At 54.4% G+C, this 13,409-nt stretch overlaps 1 protein-coding gene across 3 annotated transcripts in view; it reads left to right on the forward strand.

Annotated features, from left to right (window-relative positions):
* Window positions 1-461: 461 nt before the first annotated feature.
* epn2 (epsin 2) overlaps window positions 462-13,409 on the forward strand; it is a 39,803-nt gene continuing 26,855 nt past the window's right edge. For all 3 annotated transcript variants that reach the window (XM_055896701.1, XM_055896713.1, XM_055896710.1), the window contains exons 1-3: window positions 462-802; window positions 1,684-1,849; window positions 6,552-6,722. In XM_055896701.1, the coding sequence (XP_055752676.1) occupies window positions 545-802; window positions 1,684-1,849; window positions 6,552-6,722 (595 nt within the window). In that variant the 5' untranslated portion in view covers window positions 462-544. The remainder of the gene's footprint in view (window positions 803-1,683; window positions 1,850-6,551; window positions 6,723-13,409) is intronic.

Here is a 13,409-nt window from a genome sequence, read left to right on the forward strand (position 1 = left end):
ACACACACACACACTCTGACACGGTGACACACACACACACTCTGACACGGTGACACACACACACACTCTGACACGGTGACACACACACACACTCTGACACGGTGACACACACACACACTCTGACACGGTGACACACACACACACTCTGACACGGTGACACACACACACACTCTGACACGGTGACACACACACACACTCTGACACGGTGACACACACACTCTGACACGGTGACACACACACTCTGACACGGTGACACACACTCTGACACGGTGACACACACACACACTCTGACACGGTGACACACACACTCTGACACGGTGACACACACACACACACACTCTGACACGGTCACACACACACTCTGACACGGTGACACACACACACACAAAGGATCCCCCCAACACACACACACACTCTGACACGGTGACACACACACACACAAAGGATCCCCCCCCCCCCCCCCCCCCCCCCAACACACACACACACTCTTGCCTGTGTGTCCCAGTCGTTGTAGCACGTGTGTGTGTGAGAGACCACCACCACTATGCCTAGCTCCACTATCAGACGTTCTGTGAAGAACGTGATGAACAACTACTCCGACGCGGAGAAGAAAGTCCGAGAGTCTACCTCCAACGACCCCTGGGGGCCCTCGTCCTCTCTGATGTCAGAGGTCGCCGACCTGACCTACAACGTGGTGGCGTTCAGTGAGATCATGAGCATGATCTGGAGACGCCTCAACGACCACGGGAAGAACTGGAGACACGTCTACAAGGCGCTGACTCTGCTCGACTACCTGATTAAGGTAACCCCCCCCACCCCCCCACCCCCCCCTTGATGATACGAATCAAATCAACTTTATTAGTCACGTGCGCCCGATAATAAAACATAATTGAACCGTTTTGGCTTTTGTTTTCTTTAAACGCTTTGGTCAGAATCCTGGAATCCGTAACGTCTGAGAATGTTCTTCTCAAGTTTGGATTCAACCCCCTTTGACATTGTTCAGGACGGGGTCAGAGGTTGTGGCCCTGCAGTGTTTAATATGTTGTGTGTGTGTGTTCCAGACAGGGTCAGAGCGTGTGGCCCTGCAGTGTTTAATATGTTGTGTGTGTGTGTGTGTTCCAGACAGGGTCAGAGCGTGTGGCCCTGCAGGGTTTAATATGTTGTGTGTGTGTGTGTGTGTGTGTGTTCCAGACAGGGTCAGAGCGTGTGGCCCTGCAGGGTTTAATATGTTGTGTGTGTGTGTGTGTGTTCCAGACAGGGTCAGAGCGTGTGGCCCTGCAGGGTTTAATATGTTGTGTGTGTGTGTTCCAGACAGGGTCAGAGCGTGTGGCCCTGCAGGGTTTAATATGTTGTGTGTGTGTGTGTGTGTGTGTGTGTTCCAGACGGGGTCAGAGCGTGTGGCCCTACAGGGTTTAATATGTTGTGTGTGTTCCAGACAGGGTCAGAGCGTGTGGCCCTGCAGGGTTTAATATGTTGTGTGTGTGTGTGTGTGTGTTCCAGACAGGGTCAGAGCGTGTGGCCCTGCAGGGTTTAATATGTTGTGTGTGTGTGTGTTCCAGACGGGGTCAGAGCGTGTGGCCCTACAGTGTTTAATATGTTGTGTGTGTGTTCCAGACGGGGTCAGAGCGTGTGGCCCTACAGTGTTTAATATGTTGTGTGTGTGTGTGTGTGTGTGTGTTCCAGACGGGGTCAGAGCGTGTGGCCCTGCAGTGTAAAGAGAACATCTTTGCCATCCAGACTCTGAAGGACTTCCAGTACATCGACAGAGACGGAAAAGACCAGGGGATCAACGTCAGAGAGAAGAGCAAGCAGCTGGTGGTCCTGCTGAAAGATGAGGAGAGACTGAAAGGTGAGGAGGCAGAGGGAGGTGGTCCTGCTGAAAGATGAGGAGAGACTAGGAGGAAGAGGGAGGTGGTCCTGCTGAAAGATGAGGAGAGACTAGGAGGAAGAGGGAGGTGGTACTGCTGAAAGATGAGGAGAGACTAGGAGGAAGAGGGAGGTGGTCCTGCTGAAAGATGAGAGACTAGGAGGAAGAGGGAGGTGGTCCTGCTGAAAGATGAGGAGAGACTAGGAGGAAGAGGGAGGTGGTACTGCTGAAAGATGAGGAGAGACTAGGAGGGAGATGGAGGTGGTCCTGCTGAAAGATGAGGAGAGACTAGGAGGAAGAGGGAGGTGGTCCTGCTGAAAGATGAGGAGAGACTAGGAGGAAGAGGGAGGTGGTACTGCTGAAAGATGAGGAGAGACTAGGAGGAAGAGGGAGGTGGTGGTCCAGCTGAAAGATGAGGAGGGACTAGGAGGAAGAGGGAGGTGGTCCTGCTGAAAGATGAGGAGAGACTAGGAGGAAGAGGGAGGTGGTCCTGCTGAAAGATGAGGAGAGACTAGGAGGAAGAGGGAGGTGGTCCTGCTGAAAGATGAGGAGAGACTAGGAGGAAGAGGGAGGTGGTCCTGCTGAAAGATGAGGAGAGACTTGGAGGAAGAGGGAGGTGGTCCTGCTGAAAGATGAGGAGAGACTAGGAGGAAGAGGGAGGTGGTCCTGCTGAAAGATGAGGAGAGACTAGGAGGAAGAGGGAGGTGGTCCTGCTGAAAGATGAGGAGAGACTAGGAGGAAGAGGGAGGTGGTACTGCTGAAAGATGAGGAGAGACTAGGAGGAAGAGGGAGGTGGTCCTGCTGAAAGATGAGGAGAGACTAGGAGGAAGAGGGAGGTGGTCCTGCTGAAAGATGAGGAGAGACTAGGAGGAAGAGGGAGGTGGTACTGCTGAAAGATGAGGAGAGACTAGGAGGAAGAGGGAGGTGGTCCTGCTGAAAGATGAGGAGAGACTAGGAGGAAGAGGGAGGTGGTCCTGCTGAAAGATGAGGAGAGACTAGGAGGAAGAGGGAGGTGGTCCTGCTGAAAGATGAGGAGAGACTAGGAGGAAGAGGGAGGTGGTCCTGCTGAAAGATGAGGAGAGACTAGGAGGAAGAGGGAGGTGGGGGTACTGCTGAAAGATGAGGAGAGACTAGGAGGAAGAGGGAGGTGGTGTTGCTGAAAGATGAGGAAGAGGGAGGTGGTCCTGCTGAAAGATTATGTATTAATGTACTGTCTATCATAGACCACTAGGGCTGTCTGTGGTAATGTACTGTCTATCATAGACCACTAGGGCTGTCTGTAGTAATGTACTGTCTATCATAGACCACTAGGGCTGTCTGTAGTAATGTCTGTCATAGACCACTAGGTCTGTCTGTAGTAATGTACTGTCTATCATAGACCACTAGGGCTGTCTGTAGTAATGTACTGTCTATCATAGACCACTAGGGCCGTCTGTAGTAATGTACTGTCTATCATAGACCACTAGGGCTGTCTGTAGTAATGTACTGTATCATAGACCACTAGGGCTGTCTGTAGTAATGTACTGTCTATCATAGACCACTAGGGCTGTCTGTAGTAATGTACTGTCTATCATAGACCACTAGGGCTGTCTGTAGTAATGTACTGTCTATCATAGACCACTAGGGCTGTCTGTAGTAATGTACTGTCTGTCATAGACCACTAGGGCTGTCTGTAGTAATGTACTGTCTGTCATAGACCACTAGGGCTGTCTGTAGTAATGTACTGTCTATCATAGACCACTAGGGCTGTCTGTAGTAATGTCCTGTCTATCATAGACCACTAGGGCCGTCTGTAGTAATGTACTGTCTATCATAGACCACTAGGGCTGTCTGTAGTAATGTACTGTCTGTCATAGACCACTAGGGCTGTCTGTAGTAATGTACTGTCTATCATAGACCACTAGGGCTGTCTGTAGTAATGTACTGTCTGTCATAGACCACTAGGGCTGTCTGTAGTAATGTACTGTCTGTCATAGACCACTAGGGCTGTCTGTAGTAATGTACTGTCTATCATAGACCACTAGGGCTGTCTGTAGTAATGTACTGTCTATCATAGACCACTAGGGCTGTCTGTAGTAATGTACTGTCTGTCATAGACCACTAGGGATGTCTGTAGTAATGTCTGTCATAGACCACTAGGTCTGTCTGTAGTAATGTCTATCATAGACCACTAGGGCTGTCTGTAGTAATGTACTGTCTATCATAGACCACTAGGGCTGTCTGTAGTAATGTACTGTCTATCATAGACCACTAGGGCTGTCTGTAGTAATGTACTGTCTATCATAGACCACTAGGGCTGTCTGTAGTAATGTACTGTCTATCATAGACCACTAGGGCTGTCTGTAGTAATGTACTGTCTGTCATAGACCACTAGGGCTGTCTGTAGTAATGTACTGTCTGTCATAGACCACTAGGGCTGTCTGTAGTAATGTACTGTCTATCATAGACCACTAGGGCTGTCTGTAGTAATGTACTGTCTATCATAGACCACTAGGGCTGTCTGTAGTAATGTACTGTCTATCATAGACCACTAGGGCTGTCTGTAGTAATGTACTGTCTATCATAGACCACTAGGGCTGTCTGTAGTAATGTACTGTCTGTCATAGACCACTAGGGCTGTCTGTAGTAATGTACTGTCTATCATAGACCACTAGGGCTGTCTGTAGTAATGTACTGTCTATCATAGACCACTAGGGCTGTCTGTAGTAATGTACTGTCTGTCATAGACCACTAGGGATGTCTGTAGTAATGTCTGTCATAGACCACTAGGTCTGTCTGTAGTAATGTCTGTCATAGACCACTAGGTCTGTCTGTAGTAATGTACTGTCTATCATAGACCACTAGGGCTGTCTGTAGTAATGTCCTGTCTATCATAGACCACTAGGGCTGTCTGTAGTAATGTACTGTCTATCATAGACCACTAGGGCTGTCTGTAGTAACGTACTGTCTATCATAGACCACTAGGGCTGTCTGTAGTAATGTACTGTCTGTCATAGACCACTAGGGCTGTCTGTAGTAATGTACTGTCTATCATAGACCACTAGGGCTGTCTGTAGTAATGTACTGTCTATCATAGACCACTAGGGCTGTCTGTAGTAATGTACTGTCTGTCATAGACCACTAGGTCTATCTGTAGTAATGTACTGTCTATCATAGACCACTAGGGCCGTCTGTAGTAATGTACTGTCTATCATAGACCACTAGGGCCGTCTGTAGTAATGTACTGTCTACCATAGACCACTAGGGCTGTCTGTAGTAATGTACTGTCTGTCATAGACCACTAGGGCTGTCTGTAGTAATGTCCTGTCTATCATAGACCACTAGGGCTGTCTGTAGTAATGTACTGTCTATCATAGACCACTAGGGCTGTCTGTAGTAACGTACTGTCTATCATAGACCACTAGGGCTGTCTGTAGTAATGTACTGTCTGTCATAGACCACTAGGGCTGTCTGTAGTAATGTACTGTCTATCATAGACCACTAGGGCTGTCTGTAGTAATGTACTGTCTATCATAGACCACTAGGGCTGTCTGTAGTAATGTACTGTCTGTCATAGACCACTAGGTCTATCTGTAGTAATGTACTGTCTATCATAGACCACTAGGGCCGTCTGTAGTAATGTACTGTCTATCATAGACCACTAGGGCCGTCTGTAGTAATGTACTGTCTACCATAGACCACTAGGGCTGTCTGTAGTAATGTACTGTCTGTCATAGACCACTAGGGCTGTCTGTAGTAATGTACTGTCTGTCATAGACCACTAGGGCCGTCTGTAGTAATGTACTGTCTGTCATAGACCACTAGGGCCGTCTGTAGTAATGTACTGTCTGTCATAGACCACTAGGGCCGTCTGTAGTAATGTACTGTCTGTCATAGACCACTAGGGCCGTCTGTAGTAATGTACTGTCTGTCATAGACCACTAGGGCCGTCTGTAGTAATGTACTGTCTGTCATAGACTACTAGGGCCGTCTGTAGTAATGTACTGTCTGTCATAGACCACTAGGGCCGTCTGTAGTAATGTACTGTCTGTCATAGACCACTAGGGCCGTCTGTAGTAATGTACTGTCTGTCATAGACCACTAGGGCCGTCTGTAGTAATGTACTGTCTGTCATAGACCACTAGGGCCGTCTGTAGTAATGTACTGTCTGTCATAGACCACTAGGGCCGTCTGTAGTAATGTACTGTCTGTCATAGACCACTAGGGCTGTCTGTAGTAATGTACTGTCTGTCATAGACCACTAGGGCCGTCTGTAGTAATGTACTGTCTATCATAGACCACTAGGGCCGTCTGTAGTAATGTACTGTCTGTCATAGACCACTAGGGCCGTCTGTAGTAATGTACTGTCTGTCATAGACCACTAGGGCCGTCTGTAGTAATGTACTGTCTGTCATAGACCACTAGGGCCGTCTGTAGTAATGTACTGTCTGTCATAGACCACTAGGGCCGTCTGTAGTAATGTACTGTCTGTCATAGACCACTAGGGCTGTCTGTAGTAATGTACTGTCTATCATAGACCACTAGGTCTGTCTGTAGTAATGTACTGTCTACCATAGACCACTAGGGCTGTCTGTAGTAATGTCTGTCATAGACCACTAGGTCTGTCTGTAGTAATGTACTGTCTATCATAGACCACTAGGCCTCTCCAGGTGAGGTTAATGATGATGATGATGATTCTGTCCAGGTGAGCGTTGCCAGGCTCTGAAGACGAAGGAGAGGATGGCCCAGGTCACCACGACGGGGGCGGTGACACCAGGTCAGGGTTTCGGCAGAGGGTCGTCTCAACCCAACCTGTCGACCTCCTACAGCGAGGAGTACGGCAAGTCAGAGGGGTCACCTGCGTCTTACCACGGCTGTGAGTAGTACCAACTATATTACATACCAGACACACACAGGCTTAGACACCAAGCGTATTAAGATTGTGTGAGGTTTGATCTCTCTCTTTCCTAAAAACTAGTGTCCAATCAAAACTCATGTTTTTACCTTTCCAGCTCGTTCCATGTTAATTTATCTTTTAGGGAAACAGCTTCGCAGACGAAGACCACAACACGTAAACCCCCCAAAATTTATATCATAAGGAAGTGAAATTTAGTCACCAAAGCACGTTTTCATCAAGGGGGAAGACACCCTACCAAAACCTTGTCGTCCTTCCTCCTCATGCAGTCGTGCCCCCCCCCCCCCCCCCCCCTGGCTCGGAGCTACAGACCTACAGTACAGCATCATTCCCCTGGAACACAGACATCAGAGGAGGAAGTAGATTCCCCTCCGTCACGCGACTGGAATCGGTTCCCCTTCCCTCCGTCACGTGACTGGAATCTGTTCCCCTTCCCTCCGTCACGTGACTGGAATCGGTTCCCCTTCCCTCCGTCACGTGACTGGAATCGGTTCCCCTTCCCTCCGTCACGCGACTGGAATCGGTTCCCCTTCCCTCCGTCACGTGACTGGAATCGGTTCCCCTTCCCTCCGTCACGCGACTGGAATCGGTTCCCCTTCCCTCCGTCACGTGACTGGAATCGGTTCCCCTTCCCTCCGTCACGTGACTGGAATCGGTTCCCCTTCCCTCCGTCACGTGACTGGAATCTGTTCCCCTTCCCTCCGTCACGCGACTGGAATTTGTTCCCCTTCCCTCCGTCACGCGACTGGAATCGGTTCCCCTTCCCTCCGTCACGTGACTGGAATCGGTTCACCTTCCCTCCGTCACGTGACTGGAATCGGTTCCCCTTCCCTCCGTCACGCGACTGGAATCGGTTCCCCTTCCCTCCGTCACGCGACTGGAATCGGTTCCCCTTCCCTCCGTCACGCGACTGGAATCGGTTCCCCTTCCCTCCGTCACGCGACTGGAATCTGTTCCCCTTCCCTCCGTCACGCGACTGGAATCGGTTCCCCTTCCCTCCGTCACGCGACTGGAATCGGTTCCCCTTCCCTCCGTCACGCGACTGGAATCGGTTCCCCTTCCCTCCGTCACGCGACTGGAATCTGTTCCCCTTCCCTCCGTCACGCGACTGGAATCGGTTCCCCTTCCCTCCGTCACGCGACTGGAATCGGTTCCCCTTCCCTCCGTCACGCGACTGGAATCGGTTCCCCTTCCCTCCGTCACGCGACTGGAATCGGTTCCCCTTCCCTCCGTCACGTGACTGGAATCGGTTCCCCTTCCCTCCGTCACGTGACTGGAATCGGTTCCCCTTCCCTCCGTCACGCGACTGGAATCGGTTCCCCTTCCCTCCGTCACGCGACTGGAATCGGTTCCCCTTCCCTCCGTCACGCGACTGGAATCGGTTCCCCTTCCCTCCGTCACGCGACTGGAATCGGTTCCCCTTCCCTCCGTCACGCGACTGGAATCGGTTCCCCTTCCCTCCGTCACGTGACTGGAATCGGTTCCCCTTCCCTCCGTCACGTGACTGGAATCGGTTCCCCTTCCCTCCGTCACGTGACTGGAATCTGTTCCCCTTCCCTCCGTCACGCGACTGGAATTTGTTCCCCTTCCCTCCGTCACGTGACTGGAATCGGTTCCCCTTCCCTCCGTCACGCGACTGGAATCGGTTCCCCTTCCCTCCGTCACGTGACTGGAATCGGTTCCCCTTCCCTCCGTCACGTGACTGGAATCGGTTCCCCTTCCCTCCGTCACGTGACTGGAATCTGTTCCCCTTCCCTCCGTCACGTGACTGGAATCGGTTCCCCTTCCCTCCGTCACGCGACTGGAATCGGTTCCCCTTCCCTCCGTCACGTGACTGGAATCGGTTCCCCTTCCCTCCGTCACGTGACTGGAATCGGTTCCCCTTCCCTCCGTCACGCGACTGGAATCTGTTCCCCTTCCCTCCGTCACGCGACTGGAATCGGTTCCCCTTCCCTCCGTCACGTGACTGGAATCTGTTCCCCTTCCCTCCGTCACGCGACTGGAATCTGTTCCCCTTCCCTCCGTCACGCGACTGGAATCGGTTCCCCTTCCCTCCGTCACGTGACTGGAATCGGTTCCCCTTCCCTCCGTCACGTGACTGGAATCTGTTCCCCTTCCCTCCGTCACGTGACTGGAATCGGTTCCCCTTCCCTCCGTCACGCGACTGGAATCGGTTCCCCTTCCCTCCGTCACGTGACTGGAATCGGTTCCCCTTCCCTCCGTCACGTGACTGGAATCGGTTCCCCTTCCCTCCGTCACGCGACTGGAATCTGTTCCCCTTCCCTCCGTCACGTGACTGGAATCTGTTCCCCTTCCCTCCGTCACGCGACTGGAATCGGTTCCCCTTCCCTCCGTCACGCGACTGGAATCGGTTCCCCTTCCCTCCGTCACGTGACTGGAATCGGTTCCCCTTCCCTCCGTCACGCGACTGGAATCGGTTCCCCTTCCCTCCGTCACGTGACTGGAATCGGTTCCCCTTCCCTCCGTCACGCGACTGGAATCGGTTCCCCTTCCCTCCGTCACGCGACTGGAATCTGTTCCCCTTCCCTCCGTCACGCGACTGGAATCGGTTCCCCTTCCCTCCGTCACGCGACTGGAATCTGTTCCCCTTCCCTCCGTCACGCGACTGGAATCGGTTCCCCTTCCCTCCGTCACGCGACTGGAATCGGTTCCCCTTCCCTCCGTCACGCGACTGGAATCGGTTCCCCTTCCCTCCGTCACGTGACTGGAATCGGTTCCCCTTCCCTCCGTCACGCGACTGGAATCGGTTCCCCTTCCCTCCGTCACGCGACTGGAATCGGTTCCCCTTCCCTCCGTCACGCGACTGGAATCGGTTCCCCTTCCCTCCGTCACGTGACTGGAATCGGTTCCCCTTCCCTCCGTCACGCGACTGGAATCGGTTCCCCTTCCCTCCGTCACGCGACTGGAATCGGTTCCCCTTCCCTCCGTCACGCGACTGGAATCGGTTCCCCTTCCCTCCGTCACGCGACTGGAATCGGTTCCCCTTCCCTCCGTCACGCGACTGGAATCGGTTCCCCTTCCCTCCGTCACGCGACTGGAATCGGTTCCCCTTCCCTCCGTCACGCGACTGGAATCTGTTCCCCTTCCCTCCGTCACGCGACTGGAATCGGTTCCCCTTCCCTCCGTCACGTGACTGGAATCGGTTCCCCTTCCCTCCGTCACGCGACTGGAATCGGTTCCCCTTCCCTCCGTCACGCGACTGGAATCGGTTCCCCTTCCCTCCGTCACGCGACTGGAATCGGTTCCCCTTCCCTCCGTCACGCGACTGGAATCGGTTCCCCTTCCCTCCGTCACGCGACTGGAATCTGTTCCCCTTCCCTCCGTCACGCGACTGGAATCGGTTCCCCTTCCCTCCGTCACGCGACTGGAATCTGTTCCCCTTCCCTCCGTCACGCGACTGGAATCGGTTCCCCTTCCCTCCGTCACGCGACTGGAATCGGTTCCCCTTCCCTCCGTCACGCGACTGGAATCGGTTCCCCTTCCCTCCGTCACGCGACTGGAATCGGTTCCCCTTCCCTCCGTCACGCGACTGGAATCGGTTCCCCTTCCCTCCGTCACGCGACTGGAATCGGTTCCCCTTCCCTCCGTCACGCGACTGGAATCGGTTCCCCTTCCCTCCGTCACGCGACTGGAATCGGTTCCCCTTCCCTCCGTCACGCGACTGGAATCGGTTCCCCTTCCCTCCGTCACGCGACTGGAATCTGTTCCCCTTCCCTCCGTCACGCGACTGGAATCGGTTCCCCTTCCCTCCGTCACGCGACTGGAATCGGTTCCCCTTCCCTCCGTCACGCGACTGGAATCGGTTCCCCTTCCCTCCGTCACGCGACTGGAATCGGTTCCCCTTCCCTCCGTCACGCGACTGGAATCGGTTCCCCTTCCCTCCGTCACGTGACTGGAATTTGTTCCCCTTCCCTCCGTCACGTGACTGGAATCGGTTCCCCTTCCCTCCGTCACGCGACTGGAATCGGTTCCCCTTCCCTCCGTCACGCGACTGGAATCGGTTCCCCTTCCCTCCGTCACGTGACTGGAATCGGTTCCCCTTCCCTCCGTCACGTGACTGGAATCGGTTCCCCTTCCCTCCGTCACGCGACTGGAATCGGTTCCCCTTCCCTCCGTCACGCGACTGGAATCGGTTCCCCTTCCCTCCGTCACGCGACTGGAATCGGTTCCCCTTCCCTCCGTCACGCGACTGGAATCGGTTCCCCTTCCCTCCGTCACGTGACTGGAATCGGTTCCCCTTCCCTCCGTCACGTGACTGGAATCGGTTCCCCTTCCCTCCGTCACGTGACTGGAATCTGTTCCCCTTCCCTCCGTCACGCGACTGGAATTTGTTCCCCTTCCCTCCGTCACGCGACTGGAATCGGTTCCCCTTCCCTCCGTCACGTGACTGGAATCGGTTCCCCTTCCCTCCGTCACGTGACTGGAATCTGTTCCCCTTCCCTCCGTCACGCGACTGGAATTTGTTCCCCTTCCCTCCGTCACGTGACTGGAATCGGTTCCCCTTCCCTCCGTCACGCGACTGGAATCGGTTCCCCTTCCCTCCGTCACGTGACTGGAATTTGTTCCCCTTCCCTCCGTCACGTGACTGGAATCGGTTCCCCTTCCCTCCGTCACGTGACTGGAATTTGTTCCCCTTCCCTCCGTCACGTGACTGGAATTTGTTCCCCTTCCCTCCGTCACGTGACTGGAATCTGTTCCCCTTCCCTCCGTCACGCGACTGGAATTTGTTCCCCTTCCCTCCGTCACGCGACTGGAATCGGTTCCCCTTCCCTCCGTCACGTGACTGGAATCGGTTCCCCTTCCCTCCGTCACGCGACTGGAATCTGTTCCCCTTCCCTCCGTCACGTGACTGGAATCGGTTCCCCTTCCCTCCGTCACGCGACTGGAATCTGTTCCCCTTCCCTCCGTCACGTGACTGGAATCTGTTCCTCTTCCCTCCGTCACGCGACTGGAATCTGTTCCCCTTCCCTCCGTCACGCGACTGGAATCTGTTCCCCTTCCCTCCGTCACGCGACTGGAATCGGTTCCCCTTCCCTCCGTCACGCGACTGGAATCTGTTCCCCTTCCCTCCGTCACGCGACTGGAATCTGTTCCCCTTCCCTCCGTCACGCGACTGGAATCTGTTCCCCTTCCCTCCGTCACGTGACTGGAATCTGTTCCCCTTCCCTCCTTCACGTGACTGGAATCTGTTCCCCTTCCCTCCTTCATGCGACTGGGTAACTCCAATGGAAGGCCGTCCGGGGTACTGCAGGGGGAGACGGCTCAGTGCTGCCCCCTTTCATTGAGTAACTCCAATGGAAGGCCGTCCGGGGTACTGCAGGGGGGAGACGGCTCAGTGCTGCCCCCTTTCATTGAGTAACTCCAATGGAAGGCCGTCCGGGGTACTGCAGGGGGGAGACGGCTCATTGCTGCCCCCTTTCATTGAGTAAATCCAATGGAAGGCCGTCCGGGGTACTGCAGGGGGGAGACGGCTCAGTGCTGCCCCCTTTCATTGAGTAACTCCAATGGAAGGCCGTCCGGGGTACTGCAGGGGGGAGACGGCTCAGTGCTGCCCCCTTTCATTGAGTAACTCCAATGGAAGGCCGTCCGGGGTACTGCGGGGGGAGACGGCTCAGTGCTGCCCCCTTTCATTGAGTAACTCCAATGGAAGGCCGCCAGGGGTACTGCGGGGGGAGACGGCTCAGTGCTGCCCCCTTTCATTGAGTAACTCCAATGGAAGGCCGTCCGGGGTACTGCAGGGGGGAGACGGCTCAGTGCTGCCCCCTTTCATTGAGTAACTCCAATGGAAGGCCGTCCGGGGTACTGCAGGGGGGAGACGGCTCAGTGCTGCCCCCTTTCATTGAGTAACTCCAATGGAAGGCCGTCCGGGGTACTGCGGGGGGAGACGGCTCAGTGCTGCCCCCTTTCATTGAGTAACTCCAATGGAAGGCCGTCCGGGGTACTGCGGGGGGAGACGGCTCAGTGCTGCCCCCTTTCATTGAGTAACTCCAATGGAAGGCCGTCCGGGGTACTGCGGGGGGAGACGACTCAGTGCTGCCCCCTTTCATTGAGTAACTCCAATGGAAGGCCGTCCGGGGTACTGCGGCGGGAGACGGCTCAGTGCTGCCCCCTTTCGTTTAATAACTCCAATGGAAGGCCGTCCGGGGTACTGCAGGGGGAGACGGCTCAGTGCTGCCCCCTTTCGTTTAATAACTCCAATGGAAGGCCGCCCGGGGTACTGCGGGGGTAGACGGCTCAGTGCTGCCCCCTTTCATTGAGTAACTCCAATGGAAGGCCGTCCGGGGTACTGCGGGGGGAGACGGCTCAGTGCTGCCCCCTTTCATTGAGTAACTCCAATGGAAGGCCGTCCGGGGTACTGCAGGGGGAGACGGCTCAGTGCTGCCCCCTTTCATTGAGTAACTCCAATGGAAGGCCGTCCGGGGTACTGCGGGGGTAGACGGCTCAGTGCTGCCCCCTTTCATTGAGTAACTCCAATGGAAGGCCGTCCGGGGTACTGCAGGCTGCCATTAGCAACTAAATGATCCTTCTAATGTCTTCTATGTGCAAGAAAAAAAAGAAAAAAAAGAATACATAAATAAAATATGTTTTAATTGGTTCAAGGACATAGAGGGGGGGAGGGGGGGGGAG

Source organism: Salvelinus fontinalis, chromosome 2 (assembly GCF_029448725.1).
Source record: "Salvelinus fontinalis isolate EN_2023a chromosome 2, ASM2944872v1, whole genome shotgun sequence".
Classification (NCBI taxonomy): Eukaryota; Metazoa; Chordata; class Actinopteri; order Salmoniformes; family Salmonidae; genus Salvelinus; species Salvelinus fontinalis.